This window comes from Crinia signifera, chromosome 6, assembly GCF_055691185.1.
Source record: "Crinia signifera chromosome 6, ASM5569118v1, whole genome shotgun sequence".
Lineage (NCBI taxonomy): Eukaryota > Metazoa > Chordata > Amphibia > Anura > Myobatrachidae > Crinia > Crinia signifera.
In genome coordinates, this window is record NC_139222.1 from 129352088 (window position 1) to 129379537 (window position 27450).

General features: G+C 42.7%; 2 protein-coding genes across 12 annotated transcripts in view; one reads left to right on the plus strand and one right to left on the minus strand.

Moving 5' to 3' along the window:
• The window catches only part of LOC146008165 (uncharacterized), a 147299-nt gene that overhangs the window by 19760 nt on the left and 100089 nt on the right, over positions 1 to 27450 (plus strand). For 2 of the 10 annotated variants that reach the window (XM_083147159.1, XM_083147164.1), the window contains exons 1-2: positions 13487 to 13625; positions 15589 to 15747. The exons of the other annotated variants lie outside the window; for them this stretch is intronic. The gene's annotated coding sequence lies outside the window, so the exon portion shown is untranslated. Of the gene's footprint in view, positions 1 to 13486; positions 13626 to 15588; positions 15748 to 27450 lie in introns of those variants that run through there. 10 annotated transcript variants of the gene reach the window in all.
• PLXDC1 (plexin domain containing 1) overlaps positions 23982 to 27450 on the minus strand; it is a 62415-nt gene continuing 58946 nt past the window's right edge. The window contains exon 13 of one of the 2 annotated variants that reach the window (XM_083147150.1): positions 23982 to 25583. In XM_083147150.1, coding sequence (XP_083003276.1) covers positions 25464 to 25583 — 120 coding nt within the window. In that variant the 3' untranslated portion in view covers positions 23982 to 25463. The remainder of the gene's footprint in view (positions 25584 to 27450) is intronic. The other variant, XM_083147149.1, reaches the window with a different exon arrangement.

The window sequence follows — 27450 nt, forward strand, 5'->3', positions numbered from 1 at the left end:
AACTATCAGTCCGCCTGCAAACCAGTTTCGTTATAATCCCCAACGGGAGGATAGAATTTATCCATTAACTACTGATTCCTACCCCGTGAGGGCTTCGGGGTTGTATCAACCTTCTCCAGTGACATTCACCGACTGTGTCTCCATATATGCCCTGGCATCTCCCGGAGTGGAGAAGTCCCTGCAGGTATCTCCCTCAAAAAGGCGCAACCTCGCTGGGTACATCAAAGCAAACTTGCGACCGTCTTCGATCAGTTTGGCGCATATTGTGGAAAAGTCTTTCCTGGCCCTGGTGACTTCTGAGGAGTAATCTTGGAATAAATGAAGTCTATGGGTTTCCTATTGTAATGTCTTCTTCTTCCGTGAAGCATTCCAAATCAGTTCCTTATGTAAATAATTCAAACATCTGAATATCGTGACCCTGGGGCGAGAATTAACCTCTCTTCGGTCAGGGCCTAGGCGATGTGCCCTTTCAATTACCATGTCCCTACAATCCTCCTCCACTTCCAAAAGGCCAGGGAGAGTGTTTTTTATAAAGTGGTGTAATGCTGGCCCCTTTACATGCTCTGGAAGGCCTACCAGCCTAAGGTTGTTCCTTCTTGACCTGTTTTCCAGGTCGTCAACCTTGTTTGTTAGAGCCTGCACTGTTTTCTGTAGTGTGGAGTGTTCAGATTTCATCTCCTGTACATCATGAAATACTGCCCCCAAGTGATTTTCAGCTTGAGAGACTCTGCCTGTGAGTTGGGAGAGATGATCTTTTAGCTCAGTTATGGAGCTTTTAAAGGTGTCAGCTTGCTTCTCAAATAGAGGCTCTATAGTAGCCCTAATCGCTTTAATCATTGCCTGGTATTGTTCATCAGGCTGTGAGGGGTCTATCATATTAGCCAGGGGGTCTGCAGGGCTGCCCGAGGGTGATAGACTGACCTCTGTCTCCTTCTGTAAGGGGAGCTGTCCTTTCTGCTGCCGCGCTGGTGCTGCGCCCGCCATCTTGGATTTTTTCTGCGTCTTTGATAACGATCTCCCTCGTCTCGACATAGGAGAGAGAAACCTCTCCATACAGCGCTGTGAGTTGCTGGAGGTGCGGGCAAGGTCTCCCGTCGGGCTGGGCTGCGTTGCGGTGAGTTAGGGGTGCCGTCCTGTTAACTCGCCACGGAGCCCTTCTGTCCTGTGTCTCCTCACATAGACGCCGGAACCGGAAGTCAGGCAACAATCTTTTTCCATTTTTCCTCCAGTGGACGATAATACAAATTCCAGAGGCTATAGTATATGCATATTTATGTACATTTGCTATGTAATAAATCATAGCTTCAAACTGCGTCCATCTGAATAGCTCCAAAAAGCCACATAATGGGCCCCATACATCAGCAATCACAATTTATGGATTTCCAGATACAGGGATTTTTTGGCCAGATAAATGGATTTTACAATCTATCTGACTTTGCCCACACATTACAGATTTATTTCCTCTACCTCCCCATGGCAGCCACATATGGGGTTTCCTCCACTTAGGTAGATATCTGGAAAGGGAAACAGAACAACCAAAAAAAACATAGGCACGGCCCCCTATATAAGGTCCGCCCCCTCTTGGCTCTGTGTCTTTTTTTCCCTTTCCAGGTAGATGGAAGGTTTACCCTGTGAAGAGCCTTCTCCGCTGCCAAGTGCAGTTAGGGGTTAGGCAGGAATATGGAAAGCCTCCCGCTACCTAGTTTAGTGGGGAGACTTAAGCTAGGCACCCACTGCTATGGGCAGTTAGGGATATCCGTTACCTTGGTGTAAAGGTCCCCCTCCGGCTGAGTAATGGCGGTGATCCAAGCAGGGAGCCGGGTCAGTTCACGCGAGGTGAGCCGGCGTGTGTTGCGCTGTGAGAAGGCTGTGGCGTCTGACGCATGCAACGCCGACTGCGCGGCGTGAGACGTCAGCAGGAACAGCGGCGCACAGGCATGACGCGGCGTTCACCCAGCGTGGGACGCTGGCGGCGGCTGGATTAGTTAAGGAAACCACGGCTATGGGAACAGCGCCGGGCGTACTGCAAGGATTGTGGAGGGAGATCACGCAGGACCAACAGTACCACGGAAATTGGTGGGTCCTTTTGCCAGACGACCAGGTAAGACCCTATGGAGCAGCGGCGCTGCTGGGGTACTGGTGATATCTCCTTTTCAACTAGCATAACATTGTTTTTTTTTTCTGTTATGTCTATGCTAGAGTGTGCAGTAGCCCACTATGGAGGAGGAGACAAAGCAGACTCGTAAGCCAGGGGACCTTGTATTTTTATTTTTTCTGGTCAAAATCTGCTTATCTTATTAGAGTTGAGAAATGTCTCGGTATTGTGTTTCAGAGGCGAGACAAGCAAAGAAAAACCTGAGACAAAAGTAAAGCATAAGAAATTGCACACGGCAAAATGTACACTTTGTGACAAAGTATTGTCTGACAAAGCAACAGGATCAGTCTGTCAGATGTAAAGGGGTGAAGTTCATGGCACCAGCACAAATGAATGACTTGGTGTCTATGTTGAGATCGGCATTAGCTGATACCTTTGTGACAAAGGAGGACTTAGAGAAAATGTCTAAATAGAGGCCTAGAGAGCCATTATCTGAAGATTCAGATGGTTCTGAGCAGGTTGAGGGCGTAGCTGCAGGAGACGACATAGAAGAGGGTGAAATTCCATCGGACAAAGCTGAACTGGATTTCAATCCAGATTTGTTAAATAACTTACTAGGACTGATTAATAAGTCTTTGGATATAGAGGATACCTAAGAAGAGGGGAAGTTGCAGGATCTCTTGTTTAAAGACAAGAAGAAAAAGTGTAAAACATTTCCTCTGTCCCAAGCGCTAAAGGACATAGTAGAAGAGGAATGGGCCGATCCCGATAAAAAGGTGGTGGGTCCGTTAAAGATTACTAAAATGTACCCATTTGAAGATCAGCAAGTTAAAAGGTGGGAGACTGCACCCAAGGTTGATGCAGCTATAGCCCGAATTTCCAGGAAAACCACTCTTCCCTTAGAAGATGTGAATGTTTTCAGAGACTCAATGGAAAGAAAAATGGAGATGTGTTTACGCAAACAGTATATGACTTCTGGTGCGGCCATAAAGGCTTCATCAGCGGTGGCAGTGACCTCCCGGGTCTTAAGGTCATGGTGTCAGGACCTAGAGTCCGACCTACTAGATGGGATTAAGAGATCAGAGATACTCAAGTAATCCAAAACATGCAAGTGGCCATTGAATTTATATGTGATGCCTCTCTGGATAATGTACGCTTGGCAGCCAGGAGTAATGCAGCAACAATAGTTTCTAGGAGAGCTCTGTGGCTGAAGCCAGCTGCCCAATCTAAAAACAAATTGGTGTCATTGCCCTTTCAAGGGGAGTATCTCTTTGGAAAGAACTTAGATGATATAATATCAAAAACTTCAGGAGGGAAATCGGTGTGGCTCCCTCAGGAAAAAGCTACAAAAAAGCCGTTTGTTAGACACACAAGTTTCAAACAGCGGATTTCAAAGAGGCAAGAGCTTACAGGCTGGGAAGGTGGTACAGAAGACCCTGGTTCGGCAGTAGAGGCTCCTTTCGTGGCCAACGAGGCAAGGAAGGGAGATTCCCATTCAGAAACACGTCACAATGACGTCAAATTAAAGGTCGGAGGCAGGCTGAGAAAATTTCATCATGCCTGGGACCGATCAGTAGAGGACAAGTGGGTGAGAGAAGTTATCTCATCAGGTTACAAGATAGAATTTGTAAAGACACCAGGTTCCTGGAGAGAGGAATCTCCAGTTCCGAGAGTGCCGGAAGAAAAGAAAGCATTGTTAGAAAGCCTTCAGAATATGATAGAACAAGGGGTGGTAGTTGTTGTGCCACAAGATCAAGAAGACAAAAGGATGGCAATCAAGGTTCTTCGTGGTAAAGAAAGCCACGGGGGGCTTCAGAACAATACTAGATTTCACAAAAGTATTCAGCCTTCTCAAGACGCAAAGATTCAAGATGGAATCAGTGCGAACAATACTTCCAGACATAAAAGAGAAGTCTTTTCTAACAACTATAGATCTGAAAGATGCTTACCTCCACATTCCCATAAACCATCTGCATCAAAAATATTTAAGGTTCTGACTAAGAGGCATAACGTATCAGTTCACAGCATTACCCTTCGGCCTCTGCACCTCACCAAGAACTTTTACAAAGGTGCTGATAGTGCTTATAGCAAATTTAAGAAAAGAAGGTATTCCAGTTTGGGCATACCTAGACGATTTACTTGTCATGGCGAAGTCTGTAGAGCAGTCCAGAGAATATACGGACAGAGTAAACTATCTACAAGAACATGGTTGGATCGTGAATTTAAAGAAGTCAGCTGAACCCGGACAATACAGTAAGGTATTTAGGGTTCATCATAGATTCAGAAACAATGACAGTGAAATTAATGGAAGAAAGAAGCTGCAAACTGAGAAAGGAAGTTGCAGCTTTACTGAAGAAAAAAGTAGTGTACTCAGGAGATTGCATAAGAGTGCTGGGGCTTATGTCAGCGGCCATAGAAGCCATAAACTGGGCAAGGTTTCACATGCGAGCCTTCCAAAACTGTTTATTAGCACATTGGAACGGAGACGGAAGGAATCTGTCACAAAGAGTGCGTATATCAAAGAAGGCAAAGGAAGATCTGCTCTGGTGGTTGAACCAAAGAAGAATAGGAAAAGGAAGATCATTCGCAGTAGGGGAGCAGGTCATTGTTACAACAGACGCCAGCCAAACAGGTTGGGGAGCAGTCTGTCGGGGACATGCAACCCAGGGGGAATGGAACAAAAAGTGCAGTCAATCGCATTCCAACTTAAGAGAGATGTATGCAGTAACGAGAGCATGTCAAGAATTCCAAGATATGCTATACAGAAAGGAGGTTATAGTCAGATCCGACAACAAGTCTGTGGTAGCTTATATTTGCAAGCAAGGAGGAACAAGGAGTCAGAGTATGATGAAGGCCGTAGAAGAGTTGCTCCAATGGGCAGAATTACATGTAAAAAACATCACGGCAGTGTTTATAGCAGGAGAACAAAATCTGGTAGCAGATGCATTGAGCAGGAGGAGAGTGAAAGCCGGAGAATGGGAGCTATCACAAGAAGTGTTTCAGCTCATAGGGAGAAGATGGGGGTGGCCGGAAGTAGACCTCATGGCAACGAGAAACCATGCCAAAGTACCAGTCTTCATGTCAAGACACTGGGAGCCGGGAGCAAGCCAGGTAGATGCACTAACAGCACAGTGGGACACAGGTCTGGCATATGTTTCCTCCGTTCCCGATAATATCAAGATTACTCAACAAAATACAAAGGGAGAGAACAACGGTAATAGTAATATTACCTTTCTGGCCAAGGAGAGCGTGGTTTCAGAAGTTAATGAGAATGTCGATAGATGTGCCCTGGAAGATACCAGACCGGGAGGATCTACTGAGACAAGGCAATTACACACAGCCACAACCGAACAACTGGGGTCTGACGGCGTCTCTACTGAGACCAGAACACTGGTAGAAAGAGGGTTCTCTCAGAAGGTGATAAGCACATTACTTAAAGCCAGGAAGATTAATACATCAACCACGTATTATAAAATATGGACAACTTACGTGCAGTTCTGTGGCAGAGGGAATAAAGACCCTAGGTCCATACCTACAATCCTGGATTTTCTACAGGCAGGATTAGAAAATAAATTGTCAGCCAGCTCTTTGAGGGTGCAGATCTCAGCGCTAGGGGCTATGGTTGATACAAAGATATCGGAGGATAAGTACGTAAGAAGATTTGTTCAAGCACTGAGAAGGATCAGGCCACAGTTTCATAACCCGATGGCTCCATGGGATTTGAACTTGGTCTTGAACGTATTAACAGAAGAGCCATTTGAACCCTTACAGGAAGTATCAATTAAGAGATTAACAATGAAAGTTGCATTTCTAGTCGCAATTACATCTGCTAGAAGAGTATCGGAGTTGGGCAGAGGAAGCGTTTCTTAATTTCTTTGAAAACAAAGTGGTCTTGAGGACGAACCCTAATTTCCTTCCGAAAGTAGTATCCCAATTTCACATTAATCAGGAAATAGTACTACAAGCATTCTGTGCAAACCCAGTAAATGAAAAGGAAAGGAAATTCCATACCCTAGATGTTAAGAGAGCTTTGACAATTTATCTACAAAGAGTGAAAAGTTGGAGGAAGTCAAAGAGACTGTTTCTGGTAACAGAAGGAAAAAATAAGGGCCTAGGCACATCAATAGCTACGCTGGCAAGATGGCATAGCAGAAGCATATAAGATAAGGAAGTTGGAAGTACCGAAAGGAATAAAAGCTCATTCAACGAGAGCAGTTGCTGCATCCTGGGCGGAAAAAGGATCAGCTTCCATAGAGGACCTGTGCAAAGCAGCATGTTGGGCTTCAGCTCACACTTTCTCAAAGCACTACAGAGTGGATGTAGGAGCTTCCAGTGATGCTAAACTAGGGAGGAAGATTCTTAGCGCAGTTATATATTAAAAAAAAAAAAAAAGAGAAAAGTATCAAAAGAAGTAAAAGGAGAACACGAAGAGGTGAAGATAACCTCGTATCCTTTTAAGTTTATTATTATTATTATATCGAATTGTTTTTCTGTCTTCCCACCCTTCTAAATGTACTGCTATGGTATTACCCATATGTGGCTGCCATGGGGAGGTAGAGGAAAGTACGGATTATTACCTGTTAGTACGCTTTCCTCTACTCCTCCATGGCAACAGTTTCCCAACCCTTAAAGTGGTATTACATAGTGTATTGGAAAGCTGTATAATCAAGACACAGAGCCAAGAGTGGGCGGATCTTATATAGGGGGCTGCGCCTATGTTTTTTTGGTTGTTCTGTTTCCCTTTCCAGATATCTACCTAAGTGGAGGAAAACCCATATGTGGCTGCCATGGAGGAGTAGAGGAAAGCGTACTAACAGGTAATAATCCGTACTTTCAGTGATCGGCAGATTTTTCCATCTAAAGATTGCATTTTCATATCTGGAAATTGCCCAATCGATTGTCATTTCAGCTGTTCATAAGGTAAATAGATGAAGAAGACTAATTGGGAATGCCCACACATATAAAAAAGATCTGCAGATAATACCAGATTATTAAACCTGTTTAAAAACCTGATTAAGCAATCGATTGGCGATTTTGATTGGGATTGCCAAAAGGGGAAGCCCACACATCTAAAATTAATTGTGGCAATCCTCTCTATCTGAAAATTGTCACAATTAATTGCTGATGTATGGGGCCCTTTACATTATCAAACTGTTTTACAATAGGGTAGGCTTTCCAACTGGATCCTTTCTTCTTTATTGCTCTGCTAATACTGAATGCATCTCTCACACAAATTTATACAGTGCTCAAAATGATCTCCTTGGTATACATATTAAAGGTTAATAAATAATAATTCATATTAATAATGTCCTTAATTGAATCACAGTAGAACAGAACATTCACTTTGTGTACAAACTCAGTTCTCCATGCTCAGCCACATCTGCCGGCCACATGTTGCTTTTTCAAAGCCCTGCCACAGGTGTGTCAGATACAAAGGATTATGGGTACTGGCATGAAAATTAGAACATTTTGTCCAAAACACCTACAAGGGATCTAGTTTCTGCCAAATACTATTAGTTAATTAAATGCCTGAGCATAATAGTTTTCTTTTTTATATTAAGTGTCAGAAGTAAGACCAAGTGATTGACACTTATGGTTGCTGGGTTGTTCAACTGAATAGTGTATTTAATTAAGTGAGCATTACAACTTCATCAATTATGGAAGAAAATTATGGTGATCTGAGGCTGCATCCTCAGGCGCAGCACCCAGATCCACCCAAATTCAAGCATGAGGCTTCTGTATTCTACAGGGTTATGTCATGCTAGGTCAACATTCAGTAGGTCAACACCCTATGGTCGACAGTCAGTAGGTCAACAGGGTCTAAAGGTCGACACAAGCTTTAGGTCGACAATTGGAAGGTCCTCAGTCAATTGTCTCGAATTAAGCGCATAGTCTGGCACACACTTATTAGAGTTTACCTGGCTGACACCTCTGTATGTCTCCACGTAACAGTAGTGTACTAAACATTTCTTTATTAATGTTGCAAATTAGTATCTCAATTAAAAATATTAAATAGCATCCCATCTACCCACATAATTAGCATTGTTCTGCACTCAGTTACTAAGATTTCCAAAACAGCCAGGGAGGAAAAATCTGTAGTATTTTTGGCCTTTTGCAAAAGATGGAACATTTAACTGCCTATCTTGACCCACTTCCAAATTAATTATGATTCCATGTTTCTGAGAGCATTATTTGGCATGGAGATATCGGAGAACTGCTGGCAGTGACATATTAAGTGTAGAACTTTCTTTTGGTTAACCCTGATATTGCCAGAAGATGATTTCTGTGACATTGCTAACTGAATAAGATTAAAGAGGAAAATACAGATCGTCTCATATCTTTACCCTCTATATTTATTAAAAGTTTTTTAAAGTTCCATCTTATTGTTGAATGCAATATGACCTTGGAAATATTTTTAACTCATTCAATGCGAACAACTAGATTGTCTGTCTAAAAATTGTCTGCTTATATATTAAATCTGTGGATTAAAAACAAATTATAAACACAATTTACTTAATTTACTATTTTTTTCTAATATCTCAATAAGAAACTTTTGGCATAGGGGTGTTGCGAAAGATATTTCTGATAGTCTAGGGTGCCTTGCTTCAAAAAGTTTGGGAACCACTGATCTACACTTCTACGTAACAAAACCCTTTGTTCATACTGCGCACATAGTCTTAACCCCATTCCCGACATATGACGTACATGTACGTCATATGACGGTTGCGGGGGAATCAAGCCAGCTCACGGAGTGAGCTGGCTTGAAAGAGAGCAGGTAATGGCTGTATATTACAGCCAGGTACCTGCTCTCACGGCCACGAGCGGCGAGTTCGCCGATCGTGGCCGTTTAACCCTTTAAGCACCGCGGGCAAAGCGCCCGCAGTGCTTAAATAGCTGATCGGAGGGGGGGCGCCCCCCTCCGGCGCCGATCGGGGCCCCCCGCGGCGAGATCGGAGGGTGCCGATCGGTTGCCATGGCAGCCAGGGGTCTAATGTAGACCCCTGTGCTGGCCATGTCAGCATTCCTATTACATCCTGCCTGAGGCAGGATGTAATAGGAAGTGCTGAAAATCACTATGTTCAGCCATAGAGCTCTATGGCTGAACCTAGTACAGGCGACCGCGCCCCCTAGTGGTCAAGTACACTAGGGGGCCTTGTAGTAAAAGTAAAAAAAAAAAAAAAAAAATATTAAAAGTTCAAATCACCCCCCTTTCCCCATTTCACAAATAAAAATAAATAAAAAATAAACATATTTGGTATCGCCGCGTTCCTAAAAGTCCGATCTATTAAAATATAACATTAGTTATCCCGCACGGTTAAAGGCGTAAACGGAAAAAAATTCCCAACGCCAAAACTACGTTTTTTGGTCGCATCGCCTACCCAAAAAAATGTAACTAAAAGAGATCAGAAAGTCGCACATATCCCATAATGGTATTAATTAAAAAGTACACTTCAGCCCGCAAAAAATGAGCCCTCACCCAGGTCCGTAGGTGGAAAAATAAAAAAAGTTATAAGCCACAGAACATGGCGACGCAAATTAGAAAAACCGTAAAATTTTCTATTTTTTTTTTTGTGGTAAAACGTAACGAAAACTAAGTTTGGTATCACCGGAATCGTAACGACCCATAGAATAAAGATAACCCATCATTTTAAACGAACTATGAACTCCAAAAAAACCGTAACCAGCGCAAAATTGTGGAATTGCGTTTTTTTTCCTTTTTACCCCACATTGAATTATTTCCTGATTCCCCAGAATATTATACGGTATAGTAAATGGTACCATTAAAAAGTACAACTTGTCCCGCAAAAAAAAAGCCCTCATGTGTCTATATAGCCGGAAAATTAAAAAAGTTACGCTTATTTGAACGCGAGGAGGAAAAAAAAAAGAAAAGTTAACAAAAAACGCCCCGTCGGGAAGGGGTTAAATATTGGCGCTAGGAACACGTTAAAAAAAAAAAGAATCACTGCATGCTGATCTTTTGTGCAAATCACAGGTGTGGAAGTCTTATTTCTTTCACTGCAGCCACAAATGAATTGATTGAGGGGGGTATTCTAATTTGCAGAAATAGGGAATCAGGATATGACCCTTACTTGGCGCACTGCTGCCTCTGGTTCGTACTAACCCGTAGTTATCACCAAATAACTTAAACAATAACACAGATCAAAAAAATGGGAATTCCAAACTTCTTGAGGCGCAACCAGTCCAGCTGTTATTCAGAACGTCAACACTTCACTCTTCGTATGTATGTAGTCTCACCACATGTATATCCAAAGTTTTGGGAAAACCATTAGAGGGGAAACCAACAATTAGGTACAGTTCGGTGTATTAATAAACAAATTCTACCAATGGGATGAGACAGGAGAATATAGAAAGGCGTACCCTACTCAGTGTGAATAGCGTAAGTGCACGTAGCGTGTACTTTATCCTGTGCTTGATTCTCTCTGTCTGCCTCTTCAACTCCAAAAAGGGTGTGTATATAAAAAAATAAATAGAATAAACAATGGTGTGTGAATCTGTTTACTTTTTTTTTTTTTAACATCAATATTTTTATTGAATGCAATTATAGGGGGGGGGGGGGGTACAGAAAAAAAGAGAAAGGGTAGGGGGGATAGGAGGTACAAGTGTGGGGGGAGGGGGGGGGAGTTCTGCAAACATACAATCAAATTGGCAGAGTACATATGTTAGACATAAAATACAAAGCATAAAAAGACATGGGCAGAAACAGATAACAGCTGGAGGCATACGTGCCGAACATAATAACCATAGGTTGCGGGCGTCCGCCACTTTCCGTGGTTCGTGGGCAAAAGGTCAGGTAAGTATAAATGTGGCATTGGGGGAATGTACATTGCTTAGAGCTATCGAGACTCACTCATTAAGGCTAAATTGGCGGGGATCGCAGAGGGATGGCTTAGGGAAATATTGTGAACCTTGTCCGTCAGTGACGTAGTCATGCCAGTAGGACCAGCGTACTAGGGGGGAGGAAGTTGAATAGGAGTATGGGATGTATTCTGTTTCCATAGTGTAGTTGAAGTGGGTTTTTTGAATAATCTTCACAATTTGGGGAGGCATAGGTTGTTTCCAGCATTGAGCCAGGGCTGAGCGGGCTGCAATACAAATGTGTCCCAAAACATAACGTTTGTGAGGAGGAATGGAATCAGGAAATATGTTTAGTAGTGCCACTGAGGGAGAGGGGGGCAATGAAATATCTAGAACTTGTTTAAGTCAAATACATCTCTCCAATAGCTAGTGATGGAAGGGCAGGACCAAAATATGTGATAGATAGGCCAATTTCTCCACACTGCCTCCAGCAGAATTTGGAGCAAGAGGGCCAAAAAGAGTTTAGTCTGTCAGGAGTCAAATATAGCCTGTGAATCAACTTTATATGCATTTCAGCATGATTTAAGCAACGTGACATGGAGTGGGAGGATAGGAAAATTTTACTCCACTGGGCATCTGAAAGTGTTAAGCCTAGGTCAGTTTCCCATTTTTTCTGCGCGTTTGATTTAGGGATATCGGATAAGTCTAGAAGCATTTTGTACCAGAACGTGATGTCTCCTCTGGATTGTGGCTGGTTGAGGCGAGAGTAGATTTGTAGGGATAAGGCGTTGTGTGGGCCTGACTGGCGGGGGGCACTTTTCCACCAATGACATATTTGATAGTAGTGGAAAAGTTCAGACCCTGGGATAGTGTATTTATTCTGTATTTGGGGGAATGGTAGCAAGCATTGGCCATCTAGAATATCACCTAATTTAGTCACACCAGAGGCAATCCATTGCTGGAGGTGCAGAGCCGGTATCAATTTGGATATCGACTTCAGGGAGATGTATGATAATTGGGACGTGGAATGAGGAAGCTTAGCCGCTAGTGAATCCCATACTAGGAGGGAGGCTTGGGTAGAGGGGAGGAGCAGAATCTGTTTACTTTTTAGTGTTTAATCTTTGTGACAGACGACTGGGAAAAGGCTATTTATCAGCGTACCTCACTCACCCAGTATACGGGGGAGGTACACCTATAAAGGTTTCTTTTCCCCTTCAGAATAAGGCAAATATAAGCGATAGACAATGTGATGACAAGAAAATAGGAGGGCGTACCCCACTCACGGTAAAAATGGTGGAGTATATGCCCGTAGCAGTTTCTTTTCTTTGTGACTTCTAGATTATTTACAAGTGATCAGGATTTATCCATCCATGGTGTGTATATATAAAAAAAAAAAAAAAGAAAAAACAGGCAATGTGTAGTCTTGTCACACCTGCAGTGCAGATATTTCAATATGACTGTCTCCTATTTACCAGGAGAATAACGACAGGTGTACATAATCGTACCGAGACTCACTCTTTTTGTGATTTTTTTATTTTTTTTATGTGCATAAAGGTATCTTGATTTTTTCTCCACCGTGTTGCAAATATCCTTCAAGTGCAAGAAGAATTTATACCCAGTGTAAGGAGTATCTATGGATAGTTGTAATGTTGGCGTACCAGAATTACGGTTATGTAAGTCTCTATGCTCATATAACGTTTTCTTTAACCTCGGATTGATGGTATAAACCGGTAAGTCCACATTCAGTCATACGGGCAGTATATAAAAAGGCAAAGAGATGGGGAAGCAACTCAATATTCTTTGTGGGGAATGAAATATCCACCTCCCCTCTTACAGATGTTCAGCAAAAAAACAGAGAAAAATGGAAACAGTTCCTTTTCCTTTTTTAAAAATGTATTCCAACAAGAAGGTTTAAAAATCCTCCATCCACATGATGGTAGGACACCATAAAGTCCACAAAACAGTCCACAAGACCCACAGCGGTCTTACAAAATTTTATAAAAACATGAAAAAACTAGAAAAAACGAATAAAATATACATACATCCAATGTAGGGTCAAAAGAGGTGATGGCTGCTCACCCTCCACACTGGCTGTCGACGCGTTTCGGTGTAGAACTTGAAAAAGGTGTTCTACACCGAAACGCGTCGACAGCCAGTGTGAGCGTGAGCAGCCATCACCTCTTTTGACCCTACATTGGATGTATGTATATTTTATTCGTTTTTTCATGTTTTTATAAAATTTTGTAAGACCGCTGTGGGTCTTGTGGACTGTTTTGTGGACTTTATGATAAATAGCCTTTTCCCAGTCGTCTGTCACAAAGATTAAACACTAAAAAGTAAACAGATTCACACACCATTGTTTATTCTATTTTTTTTTTTTTTATATATACACACCCTTTTTGGAGTTGAAGAGGAAGACAGAAAGAATCAAGCAGAGGATAAAGTACACGCTACGTGCACTTACAACGCTATTCACACTGTGAGTAGGGTACGCCTTTCTATATTCTCCTGTCTCATCCCATTGGTAGAATTTGTTTATTAATACACCGAACTCTACCTAATTGTTGGTTTCCCCTCTAATTGTTTTCCCAAAACTTTGGATATACATGTGGTGAGACTACATACATACGAAGAGAGAAGTGTTGACGGTCTGAATAACAGCTGGACTGGTTGCGCCTCAAGAAGTTTGGAATTCCCATTTTTTTGATCTGAGGTATTCTAATTTGTTTGCCTCCCCCCATGTGTTTGCATGGGGGACCGATGTTGTGCACATGTGCATACGCCGGGTGCGTGCAGCCACGGCAAACAGACTGTTTGCATGCACCCAAGACTACGGGCGGGGGCGGCTGCAGATAGTCGCACACATGGCAACGCCCAGCGTTTCATGGGCGTTCCCATGAAAACATGGGCATTCTCATGGTAATCGGCCTGTGACGTGGGTACCAGGGGCAAGCAGCTGACATCACTGGATATCAGCTGCCCGCCCAGTTCCTCTCACATATCTAAGTGACCTGAGAGTTGCTTTAGAAATGCGTGCACTCACCACATCATTCGATGGTCGGTGACCATCGAATCATGTGGGTGTTTCCACATAGCCTGCAAATGGATGTTTATATTAAACATCCATTCGTAGCCCGTGCGAACAAACGCGGCGTCTTGACCAGCATTTGGTGAGTGGCGTCTGGTGGACTTGCAAGGCTGCAAATTCGCAGCCTTGTGAGTCAACCAGAATAAGGTCCTTAACACGTTCAAACCTGCACCGCAGGTGCACAGGTGCATTCATTACTCAATGACACATTTTAAAAGATCCATGGGTGGAGCTAATTTTTACACTTTTGATACTGAAGCAAAACCTGAAAATATGAGATCCTGAGTTTGAGAACCTACTGTATAGACAATAGACTTCTGAGCCCAACATTTAATGGGGTTATTCAGTCCTGATGACTGGGCAGAAAATTTGCTGAACTCTGCGATCAGGTAATTGCCACCCAGCCAGAGTGAAATTCTGCCCCATCCAAGCCTGCACATCAATGGCTTGTGAAAATTACCCTGATCAGTGATTAGCAACTAATACATACACAAGATGCCCACCATCAAATGCTTTTTCCATTGTGTGCAGTGTGTACATAGCCCAGTTTTTAATTGGCCGTTGCAATAGAAAGGAGCTAACGTCACGTGACATCCCTTCAGATGCCTTGACACGCCTGCATTTTTTCCTGACACTACCAGAAAATGGCCGGTTACCACCCCAAATGCTGGCTTTCTGTGAATCAACTTGCGTATATGTCCAGCGCTCAAAAAAACTAGGGAGATTTTATTGCAGGTTGGCCTTGTGCATGTTGATCGGCCTGCGAAATCACACCTGTGATCTAGTCTGAATAACCCTCTATGTTCTCACTCTAAATTAATCGTATCTTTTTATTAAGACAATTATAAGACTTAGTGTGATGGGATGGCTTCTGTGGGCTTAATTCAGGTCCCAACGTACTTTGCAGATGCACCATATTGTGTCCGCTGTCACAGGATCAATACCGCGCAATGCAACTGAATCCATCAAGTGATTTACAGTTTGTAGCAATTTGTGGGCAATGGGGGGGGGGGGGGGGGTGACAACAGCCATTTCACAACAAGGATGTGTGTCGACTCTTCTTTGGAAATGGCAAGGCCAGGATCTGTGTCTTCTGATGAGGATTTCCTGACCTTTTGTAAGCAACTGCAGAGGCCAACCTGTGTGACCATCAAATGCAGCACTGGATCATAAATGCATGCAGGAGGCATCTACTTACACCAGGTGCCTCCTGATGCATCCACATACTTGAGCATCACTGTTCCTTCCAAGAAAGAAGCAGGGATGCTCACTCCAACAACATTTAAATTAGGCCATTAATTAGGTTTCAGGGTATTTCGGAGCAAGTGAAATGACTCGGTGGTATGTAAAATTATGATGTCACTCACAGGTTTCTTCTGTGAGTTTGGGTATCATTTTATTTCATATTTTTTCTCATAAATGTAAAACATAACATTGCTATTACAACACTTTGTTCAGTTTTGAAGATCTTAAGTCATGTTTACTGATTTTATATACTGCAATTCTCGTAGTTGGATATATATGTATACACACACAAACTCACACACACACACTATGAAGTATTAAGAGGTGTCAATTTATTACACAGAAAAATAATGGAACATGAGCATCACCAATACCCAAGAAGCGGGAAACTTTAATTTACAACATAAATTCACCATGCTCTAGATCTGACCAGCAGTTTAAGTTCATGCAAGCCAAAAGGGTGTACAGTGGAAACAGCCCTCTTGCAAGTACTTGTGTACAGGTAATGACTAATAGTTAAGAATACATGTAAACAGAAAAAGATTCATTGTAACCTTAAGCATTTACTTTTATTTTCGGAAAAATGTCCTGCAAAAAATGAAGGTTCTGTGCAAAACCACTTTTTTCTTGTGAATCAGTTTCCATAAACAGCTCTGCACAACTGCTCAATAGTGAAATCAACTGTGAGTATAGTTTTTGGGTGGATAGTGGTTTCAGCGGAAGAGATTCAATTGTGTTTTAGCTAATGATAATTAATGGGTTCCCAACAAAGCGATTACATTTTTGCTATGATCCGCTGCTGTGTACGAACGCCTCGGCGAGTGTGATGTCACTGAAGGCATTCGCACTGCTGGTCTGTGCATGCATATTTTGGCCGATAAGCATGCGCAGACCGGCAACATGGTTCCCTGAACCAAATCCGGCTCTTTACGAGCCAACCTGAATCACTCCCATAATGTACTGTGTGGCACAATTTCTGTACCATTTTGAAATGTATTGTATTTAAATAATACACAAAAAATAGATAAATAGAAAACTTTGGTGTATTGTAGATTTGATGCTCCTCCGTTCATCGGACCATTTTTTTTTTTTTTTTTATCCAATACATGGAGGCTATCTCCATTCATGTAGCTGACGAAATATTAGTTACACATCTAAAAACTATAGTTCAGGTCACCCTGTGACTTTTTTTTTTTTTAGACATTTAGGGCGAGATTTTATGGCGCCCGGGTTCAGCGGCAGTGCGAGCTGTCCGCCAAACTTGGACGTTTTTTTTAAAGGGGAATTAACGTACAAGGCAAAACCATGAACTCGGGCGGCATTAAATCTCGCCCTCTGGGTGCATTTCAAGTTTTGATGCTGAGCCGCAAATATGTACACGTTTATTGTACATAAAATTCCTGATGACGGTTCCTTACTATATGTTTAAATGCATGCTGCAATAAATGAAAGATACCATACTCCGTTGAAAATTCTAAGACCTTTCTGAAATAGAGAGGATGAACTGTCTCTGTTAAATACTGGATATGACATTTATGAGGTTCTTGAGGGGAAAGTTATGGAACTCAAGTAATGCTGTGTAATGTTTTGCAGTCATGTGGCATATATGAGGTTTTGTGCATCTTATATTATTTATTACAGAGACTGATTGAAGGCACACACTTGGGGGCTGATTCAGAGTCATATTCAATATGGCTGCATGTGCGGCCTTAGAAATAATGCAGATCTCCGCCTGTATTAAGAGTTGTTTGCATCTGTGCAGCAGTACCACCCCTATCCATTTGCTTACCTAAGTATTTGTAGTCACTATCGGCATGCATTTGCACCAGCTTTATGTTTGGTGCAAGAAATCATGAAATGCGCTTAACGCTTAATAGTCTACACGGAACATGATCCTACTAGTGTATGCACACTAAGCTTCAATTGAGGAGATGCGTATGACTCTTAATCACCTATAATGGTGTATTCAGGCTCCAAGGCCAGCAAACTTGATTACATTTGCAAGCTGTGTCCGTCAAGTGGACTCTGAATCAGTCCCTTGTCCCCAATGTTGAAATATATTGTTTTGCATATTATCATGCTGTGTGATAAGGTTCTACCATTCTTATAAAAAAAAAAAAATCAGTGGTATTTACACTATCCAGTTTCTGATGCTGAAATGCATATTTTCTGCATTTTTCTACTGCAGTTATATGCTTAAATGGAATGTTCTGCAAGTCTATGATGAGGAAGGTGTGAGATATATTTGCATATGTGGGCTGACTAAGCACAGAGGTTATATAAACCACTAATGGGTTCTGGAGATGCTGTCACTTTAAGTAGCTAATTGTTAGTTTACTGTGAGATCTGATGATGGAGCATTGGCCAATGGGGTGCAAGAAGGGAGGAGTGGGCAGTTAGAAAGTGAAAAGAAGTTATCTAACAGCCCTCTTTGTGTGTTTTCCCTCACTCCCATCCCTATGTTTTGGTAAGGAACGGTCACTTGTTTATATGTAATGTTCATTCTAGCACCCGATATCTTTGAAAAACTATGCAGTTCCTCTTCCCTGCCTGGGGTGTTACTGTCTGCTGTGTTGTTTCTAGCTCAGGTCTGGTTTGCAGATCAGTGCTGATATACATAGGCATGCACAGCACATTTTATTAGGGGGTGCACCATCAAAGGGGTGTGACTACAACCACTTTTTGGGTGTGTCTAATACCGCACATTGGGTGTGTCTAACACCGCCAATCAGGCAGGCCTACCATCTATTGGCACCCTCTACAATATAAACGTTTTGCAGCCACACCATAATCTCCTGCCTATTTCTGTTTTAATCTTCTAATTACTGTGTAACAGTGCATGCAAATAAATAATAAAAACAGGTATGGAGGTGCAGTATGTAGTGATATGACAATGGTCTAGTGCAGGCTTTCCCAACTACGGTCCTCAAGGCACACCAACAGTGCAGGTTTTAGTGATACCCAGGCTTCAGCACAGATGGTTTAATCAAAATAACTGCGGTACTAATTAAGTCACCTGTGCTGAAGCCTGGATATCATTAACCCCTTCCCGACATTTGACGTACATTTACGTCATGGCCGGGATGTACTTCCCGACACATGGCATAAATGTACGTCATGCCATTTAACTGTCACCGCGTCTATAGACGCGGTGACAGTTTAAACATGTCTGCTGTCCCTGACAGCAGACATGTCCCTGCATGCCCAGGGGGGGCTGCGATGCCGCCCCCCCGTCGGCGATCGCTGTGATTGGCTGTTCAGTGTGAACAGCCAATTACAGCGTTTTCTGTGTCACCGGCGAATAACGTTCGCCGGTGACACAGGGATCGGTGGTGATTGGTGCTGTAAAGTACAGCACCAATCACCACGGGGTGTAAGGGTGACACTGGTGTCACCCCACCTCACCCAACCCGCCCCCAAAGGCCGTGATTGGTTCGTCTGACCGACGGACCAATCACAGCCATGGAGGGGGATTTAAACTAACGGTGACTGCACTGCAGACGCCATTCCGGTCTGGAATTGCGTGCAGTGCGGTCACCGTGCCAATCTGCCGTTTTACTGACCTGATCCTTGCAAAATACTTACCTGATCACAGCTTGTAGCGTTCCTGGAGCTTGTGACTTCCTGTGTTGTGCTGTGCTGTGTTGTGCTGCTGTGCTGCTGCAGTGTGTTCCAGTTATAGATAGAGAGAGATAGAGATAGAGAGGGCTAGTGACAGAGAGTGCTACATTTTGTGCTGCTGCAGTGTGATAGAGTTATAGATAGAGAGATAGAGAGAGATAGTGACAGATTGTGCTATATATTTTTTATATATATACAGCTGTACTGCGTGTGCAACTGACTGCTGCCCCCCCCTTTTGTGCTGATCAGTATAAATTAACTGATCAGCAACTTTTTGGGGGCACAGGTTTTTTTTTTATATATATACCAGTGCTGCTGCAGTGTCATAGAGTGGTAGATAGAGAGAGATAGTGATAGAAAGTGCTATATTTTGTGTCTGCTGCCCCCTTTTTGTGCACCCCCAGCAACTTTTTGGGGGTGCAGGGGTTATTTTTTATATATATATAACTGTCAGTGCTGCTGCTGCAGTGTCATAGAGTGATAGATAGTGATAGATAGTGATAGATAGTGAGAGATAGTGATAGATAGTGAGAGATAGTGAGAGATAGTGAGAGATAGTGAGAGAGAGATAGAGAGATAGTGACAGAGTGCTATATTTTGTGTCTGCTGCCCCCCCCCCCCTTTTGTGCTGATCACTATATCTGAGGTGATCAGCAACTTTTTGGGGGTGCAGAGGTTTTTTTTTTATATATACCTGCCAGTTGCACTGTCAGTTGCACCAAAGGTTGTGCACCTGCTGCCCCTCACTGGTAATCAGTGTCGCATCACTGATCACCTTTTTTTTTTTTTTTTTTTTGAGGGTGCTGTGGGGTCTTTTTTTAATTTTTTTTGATCAAATTTTTTTGATCAAATTCCTCTTGCCTTTGAGCGCTGTTCAGTGACGGACGTTACTGACCAACATCTGTGCTCAATTTTTGGCGCAGGACCTTTTTTTTTTTTGCACTACATACACACTACACACTACATACTACATTGAAATAAAGTTTGTACCCCCCCTACACTATACACGTGTTGAAACATTTCACTACCAGAAACACAAAAAAAAAATTGCATCCCAAATGTCATCCCAAATGTCATCCCAAATGTCATCCAGAAGAATGTATTCAGCGGAGGAGGCATATGCCATGCTTGCCTCTGACTCTGACCCAGCCAGTGAGGCAAGCGGGGAATTTGAAGGATTCATCTTAAGCTCCTCTTCCTCCTCTAGTGATGAGGGACCCCCTCAAAGACGCCCCCGTAGAGCAGCTGAGACCCCCCCCCCCCCAATAATTGATCTCGTATGGACCCCACCACCAGACAATTTTGAGCCCCAGGTTCCTGAGTTTTTGGCCATCCCAGGAATCCAATTTGATTCAACAGGTCTCAGAGAAATTGACTTTTTCAAATTATATTTCTCTGATGATTTTATAAATTTAATGGTGGACCAAACTAATTTATATGCCCAGCAGTTTATTGCTCAAAACCCCACGTCATCATTTGCTAGGTGGACCCCTGTAGATGCAGTAGAGATGATGACGTTTTGGGGTCTGGTGTTTCATATGGGCATAGTAAAAAAGCCAGAAATTAGGCAATATTGGAGTACAGATGTTCTGTACAGCACCCCACTTTACCGTATGGCCATGACCCGGAATGGTTTTGAGTTAATCCTTAAATTTTTGCATTACAGCGATAATGCACAGTGCCCACCCAGAGATGATCCCACCTTTGACCGGCTATTCAAAGTCAGGCCGATCATTGATCACTTCAGTGCCAAATTTGAAGAGATGTACATCCCAGATAAATTCATTTGCATAGACGAGTCCCTTATACATTTTAAAGGAAGGGTTAAATTCCGCCAGTACCTTCCCAGTAAGAGGGCAAGGTATGGCATAAAAATGTATAAGCTGTGTGAAAGCACCTCAGGGTACAACCACAGGTTTAGGGTGTATGAAGGGAAGGATTCAAGAATTGAACCGCCAGAATGCCCCCCCCTCCCTCGTAGGTGTTAGTGGAAAAATTGTCTGGGATTAAGTGCACCCCTTCCTGGATAAAGGTTATCACCTCTATGTGGATAACTTTTACACCAGCATCCCCCTGTTTAAGGCCCTTGGTTCAAGAGATACAGCAGCTTGCGGTACTGTGCGCAAGAACCAAAGAGGCCTCCCAAAAACGCACATTGCCCAAGTAATGAGAAGGGGTGAAAGCAGGGGAATATGCACCGAAAATATGTTGTTGGTCAAATATAAGGACAAGAGGGATGTCCTTATACTGACAACAATTCACGGAGACAGTACCACCTCCGTCCCTGTACGAGGTACCAGTACCCACACCTCAAAACCTAATTGTATCCTGGATTACAATAGGTACATGGGCGGAGTGGATCTTTCAGATCAGGTACTGAAGCCGTACAGTGCCCTGCGGAAAACAAAAATCTGGTACAAGAAGCTGGCCGTGTATATCATCCAGATGGCACTGTATAACGCTTACGTGCTATTCCGTTCTACCAGCCAGAGGGGGACATTTATGCACTTTCAAGAGGAAGTCATAAAGGGCCTAATATTTGGGAACCAGCAGGCAGAGGGCCCCAGTACTTCTAGTACTGGCCCCCGTATTGTACCAGGGCAGCATTTTCCTGATGAAATCCCCTCCACTGGGAAAAAAGGGCAGGACACAAAAAAGGTGCAAAGTTTGCTATAAAAAGGGAATAAGAAAGCAAACTATTTTCCAGTGTGACACTTGCCCCGACAAACCCGGCCTATGTATAAAGGAGTGTTTTAAAATATACCACACATCTATGGATTATTAGGTTCATCATTTTACCGTGCTTCGGGGGTCTTGCTAATGCCACATAGCACCCACCATTCATTCCACCAGAATCTGAGCCGCAAAATCCAAAAATCACTCCTTCCCTTCTGAGTCCTGCCATGCACCCAACTGGTATTTTTTGGTCACATGTGAGGCATTGCCGTACTCGGGAGAAATTGGGGCACAGATTTTGGGGTGCTTTTTCTCCTTCATACCTTATGAAAATGAAAAATTTTGAGCCAGAACTGCATTTTTGTGTAAAAAAATGTAACTTTTCATTTTCACTGCCCAGTTGTATCAAAATTGGTGAAACCCCTGGGGGTTTGAAATGTACACTATACCCCTAGATGAATTCCCTGAGGGGTGTAGTTTGCAAAATGGGGTCACTTGTGGGGGGCTTCCACTGTATTGGTGCTTCGGGGGTCTTGCTAATGCGACATAGCACCCACCAAAATTCCACCAGAATCTGAGCTGCAAAATCCAAATATCACTCCTTCCCTTCTGAGTCCTGCCATTTTTTGGTCACACATGAAGCATTGCCGTACTCGGGAGAAATTGGGGCACAGATTTTGGGGTGCTTTTTCTCCTTCATACCTTATGAAAATGAAAAATTTTGAGCCAGAACTGCATTTTTGTGTAAAAAAATGTAACTTTTCATTTTCACTGCCCAGTTGTATCAAAATTGGTGAAACCCCTGGGGGTTTGAAATGTACACTATACCCCTAGATGAATTCCCTGAGGGGTGTAGTTTGCAAAATGGGGTCACTTGTGGGGGGGTTCCACTGTATTGGTGCTTCGGGGGTCTTGCTAATGCGACATAGCACCCACCAAAATTCCACCAGAATCTGAGCTGCAAAATCCAAAAATCACTCCTTCCCTTCTGAGTCCTGCCATGCACCCAACTGGTATTTTTTGGTCACATGTGAGGCATTGCCGTACTCGGGAGAAATTGGGGCACAGATTTTGGGGTGCTTTTTCTCCTTCATACCTTATGAAAATGAAAAATTTTGAGCCAGAACTGCATTTTTGTGTAAAAAAATGTAACTTTTCATTTTCACTGCCCAGTTGTATCAAAATTGGTGAAACCCCTGGGGGTTTGAAATGTACACTATACCCCTAGATGAATTCCCTGAGGGGTGTAGTTTGCAAAATGGGGTCACTTGTGGGGGGTTCCACTGTATTGGTGCTTCGGGGGTCTTGCTAATGCGACATAGCACCCACCAACATTCCACCAGAATCTGAGCTGCAAAATCCAAAAATCACTCCTTCCCTTCTGAGTCCTGCCATGCACCCAACTGGTATTTTTTGGTCACATGTGAGGCATTGCCGTACTCGGGAGAAATCGGGGCACAGATTTTGGGGTGCTTTGTCTCCTTCATTCCTTGTGAAAATGAAAAATTTTGAGCCAGAACTGCATTTTTGTGTAAAAAAATGTAATTTTTCAGTTGCACAGCCCAGTTGTATCAAAATTTGTGAAACCCCTGGGGGTTTGAAATGTACACTATACCCCTAGATGAATTCCCTGAGGGGTGTAGTTTGCAAAATGGGGTCACTTGTGGGGGGGTTCCACTGTATTGGTGCTTGGGGGGGTCTTGCTAATGCGACATAGCACCCACCAACATTCCACCAGAATCTGAGCTGCAAAATCCAAAAATCACTCCTTCCCTTCTGAGTCCTGCCATGCACCCAACTGGTATTTTTTGGTCACATGTGAGGCATTGCCGTACTCGGGAGAAATTGGGGCACAGATTTTGGGGTGCTTTGTCTCCTTCATTCCTTGTGAAAATGACAAATTTGGAGCCAGAACTGCATTTTTGTGTAAAAAAATTAATTTTTCATTTTCACTGCCCAGTTGTACCACAATTGGTGAAACCCCTGGGGGTTTGAAATGTACACTATACCCCTAGATGAATTCCCTGAGGGGTGTAGTTTGCAAAATGGGGTCACTTGTGGGGGGGTTCCTAACTTTTAGCATCTTATGGTGCCTAGAAACCTACATGGTGCCTAAAAAATAATCTCATAAAAAGGAGGCTCCAAAATCAAGTAGGTGCTCCTTCTATTATGAAGCCTGTGGTTTGGTCAACGTGCACACTAGGGCCACATATAGGATATTTATGAAAACAAAAGAATTGGGGGAATCAATTTTTAGTCACATTTCTCTAGTAAAATCTACTGTGTTCCTTAGAAAAATGTATTAAAATTGCAAATCTGCAAAAAAAATGAAATTTTGAAATTTCACCTACACTTTGTTTTAATTCCTGTGAAACACCTAAAGGGTTAACAAACTTCCAAAATGCTGTTTTGAATACTGTGAGGGGTGCAGTTTTTGAAATGGCATCATTTATGGGGGTGTCTCACATACAAGTCCCTCAAAGTCACATCAGAACTGAACTGGTCCCTAAAAAAATCAGTGTTTGAAATTTTCTTGAAAATTTGCTATTCATATTGTAAGCCTCCTAGTGTCCAAAAAAATTAAAAGGAAGTTGAAATAATGATGGAAACATAAAGTAGACATATGGTCTATGTTAGTTATTAACTATTTTGAGTGGTATGATTATTTGTCTCACAAGCAGAAAATTTAACATTTTGCAAATTGCTAAATTTTCCATTTTTTTCCGACATTTTGGTATTTTTCACAAAAAAACACAGACTGTATTGACGAAAATTTACCACTAACTTGAAGTACATTGTGTCACGAAAAAACAATCTCAAAATCACTGGGATAAGTAAAAGCAAAAAAAAGTTATCGTGATACATGTCAGATTTGAAAAAAAGGGCTCTGTCAGGAAGGCAAAAACATGCTGTGTCAGGAAGGGGTTAAAACCTGCACTGTTGGTGTGCCTTGAGGACCGTGGTTGGGAATGCCTGCTCTAGTACAATTAGCAATGCAAAACACACACAACTGATTGATGGGCGGTTCTTTTAATGGAATACAAATCTAAAAAGTTAAAGCCTTTGGTAAAAGGTATTACTGGTATCGCTAGCGGCAGGGAGGTGTTCATAAAGGTGGGCACAGCATTAGGAGGTGCCTGTGCACCCCTAACACTCAATGTGCGCACGCCTATGCTGATATATAGACCACACTGTGCTAGAAGCACTACAGCAGACAGCGACACCCCATACACAGAAGAGAAACTGCATGGGTTTTCAAAGATAGCGGGTGCTAGAATGAACACTATATATGTATTCGTTAAGTAGTTAGTGGGTGCGTTCTCCCGACATTATTATGTCATTAAACCCATTGTCCTGGACGGGAGATGGGGTTTCACCACCTGCACGGTTGGGTTGCCAGTTGGAGAGTTGTTCACCAGTGGCTGTTTGGTATGTGTGTATGTTTGTTACCCATGACCGTTCTTTAGTGCCGCCATCACTTATAGTCAGATCTTATAGTCAACTTGTCAATAAATTTGACAATACTTTAAAACGCCAGCGCTTGTGTCCTTGTCTTTTTAGTGATTAAGTTATTTTGAAGTGTCATGCATGAAAGATACCCGATGGTGAGTTTATGAGGATTAGTACTCCTCTGCTTCATGATACCTGAGCATAATATTCAGCAGAGTTATGATGCTGTGGAAAAAAGTGGCAAACACGTAGCAATATTGCTTAGCAGATCTCTCACGGAGAGTGCACATTGATCTTTGCATTTGTCTGAGGCTGAGACTTATTGCAGAAATGAGGGCAAGGATTTACAATATTCTGTGGAACTTAGAGTTTTGAGTGGGGTTTCCGTCTGACAGAATTTAATAAACTCATTAGGAGGATCCAGCCCCTCAGCCCCCACCCACACCCACACACATGTAGGTGTTAAAGTTCTTATTGTTCTGTCTCCATAAAGCCTTCTTTACCAAGTCCTGGTGTAGAGTCCACCACAGTGTACACACCCGGGCTCTCGTAGTTGTTGAACTTCATAACTGCCCACTGTTGGGGACGATACTGAAAACAAGAATATATAAGTGTTCATTCTTTCAATCATATATATGTAGGCATCTCTTAGCTTCACAAATAAATTACAGTTTATCAGGTTAATAGAGTGTTTTTTTTAGCTATATATCAGAGCTAATGGCATTGATTAATTTCTGTTATGAAAGTGTATTTGGTAATACTAGATTTGTCTTAAGGCCCCCTTACACTTGTCCAACTTGTCTGAGGGATAAGTTGGACCTGATTGACTAGAGATTTATCCTATGTGCAGGAAGATCAATGTCTCGGTTAGAACCAATGCGCACGGGAATGTGCAACGAGTCCTACAGCTCTAGAACATCCCAGTCATACCTCCCAAGTTTTGAAATCAGAGTAGCAGGACTCCTGTCCGGCGTGAAGTAATTCAATCCCGGTAAGGCATAGCCCCTATGCCTCCAGCTGTTGTGAAACTACAAGTCCCATCATGCCTTGGTCCTCCAGCTGTTGTGAAACTACAAGTCCCATCATGCCTTGCCACAGTTTTGCTATTCGGAAATGCTAAAACTACGGCAAGGCATGCTGGGATGTGTAGCTTCACAACAGCTGGAGGGCCACAGTTTGGACATGCCTGGCCTAGCTGAGCGATATGGTTTCATGTGGATAATGCTCCTGTGAGTCATGCCTCCCGATTACATCATTCTTTGGGCAAGGCCAGTGCTGTGTGAGCTGCTGGCTATGCCCCCTGTCTCTGCCTCCCTGAATAGATGCTGTGCGCATGCACACAGTATCAATTCCCTGCTGCTCTGCTGAACAGAGCAGCGGGTGAAAGGGGGACTCCTACCTGTAGGACACTGCCAGCTGCAGGTGGAACGTGGGACTGTCCTGGGAAAAAAAGGGACGGTCCAGAGTATATTGGGACAGTTGGGAGGTATGGCCAAACATATGTTTGGGCCTCAGCATTAAGAAAGGTGCCAGTCCGATGCTGAGCAGCACCAGACTTTTACAGGAGGGGAATTATTATTATATCTTATTTATAAGTCGCTACAAGTGGTCCACAGCGCCATACACATATGGAGCAGTAGGACAGTAAAGAGTACACAAAACATTTCATAACATTACAATATCCATGACCTAAACAGAGCAGAAGAAACAATTCGCAGTACACAATACAGCTGGAAAGCAAGGTGAGTAAAGGAGTAATCAGCAAAGGGTATAACCTGTCTCCAACAGCAAGAGTAGAGCCACTGCAAGAAATGAACGGCTGTGAGTGAGAGGAATTCTGGGCTATATGACTACTGAGTATGTAAAGGCTGTCATTGAAGTGCTAGAGAACAGGGCTGTCAGAACAGGAGGGAGAAGAACTCTAATCCTATGCTGTTACAATCTAGGGGAGAGGAGAGACTGACAGATGACATGAGGGGTGAACATGTGGATGGGGACCTGAGGGTAGGCTGGGTAGAGATGACTGAGGTGAACTGGCAACAAGGATCATTTTGGTATTTTTTATTCATTTTATTAAAGGAATTTCAACAGAAAAGATAACAAGCAGTCAAACGTTTTACTTGATTAAATAATAAAATAAATGCAGAGAAAAATATTGATTTTACTAAACCATACTCCTAGTAAATACATGGTCCCTATTTTATACTTCTCTTGTGTATATTACCAATTTTTCCATATCATTGAAAAACACTACTCTATTCAGATTGTATTCAATCCAGGTCCACTCCGAGCAGAGTGTTATCTCTGATCAAAATATTATTATTTTTTGGTTGGGGAGGGGGTACTAAATGAGTGAAAACAATCTTATCATTAATCCTTTTTTCCCATACATGTAAACAACCAACAATAGAAGGATGGCATCTGGAAGAGCAAACATTTTTGTCCAGTCTATATGTAA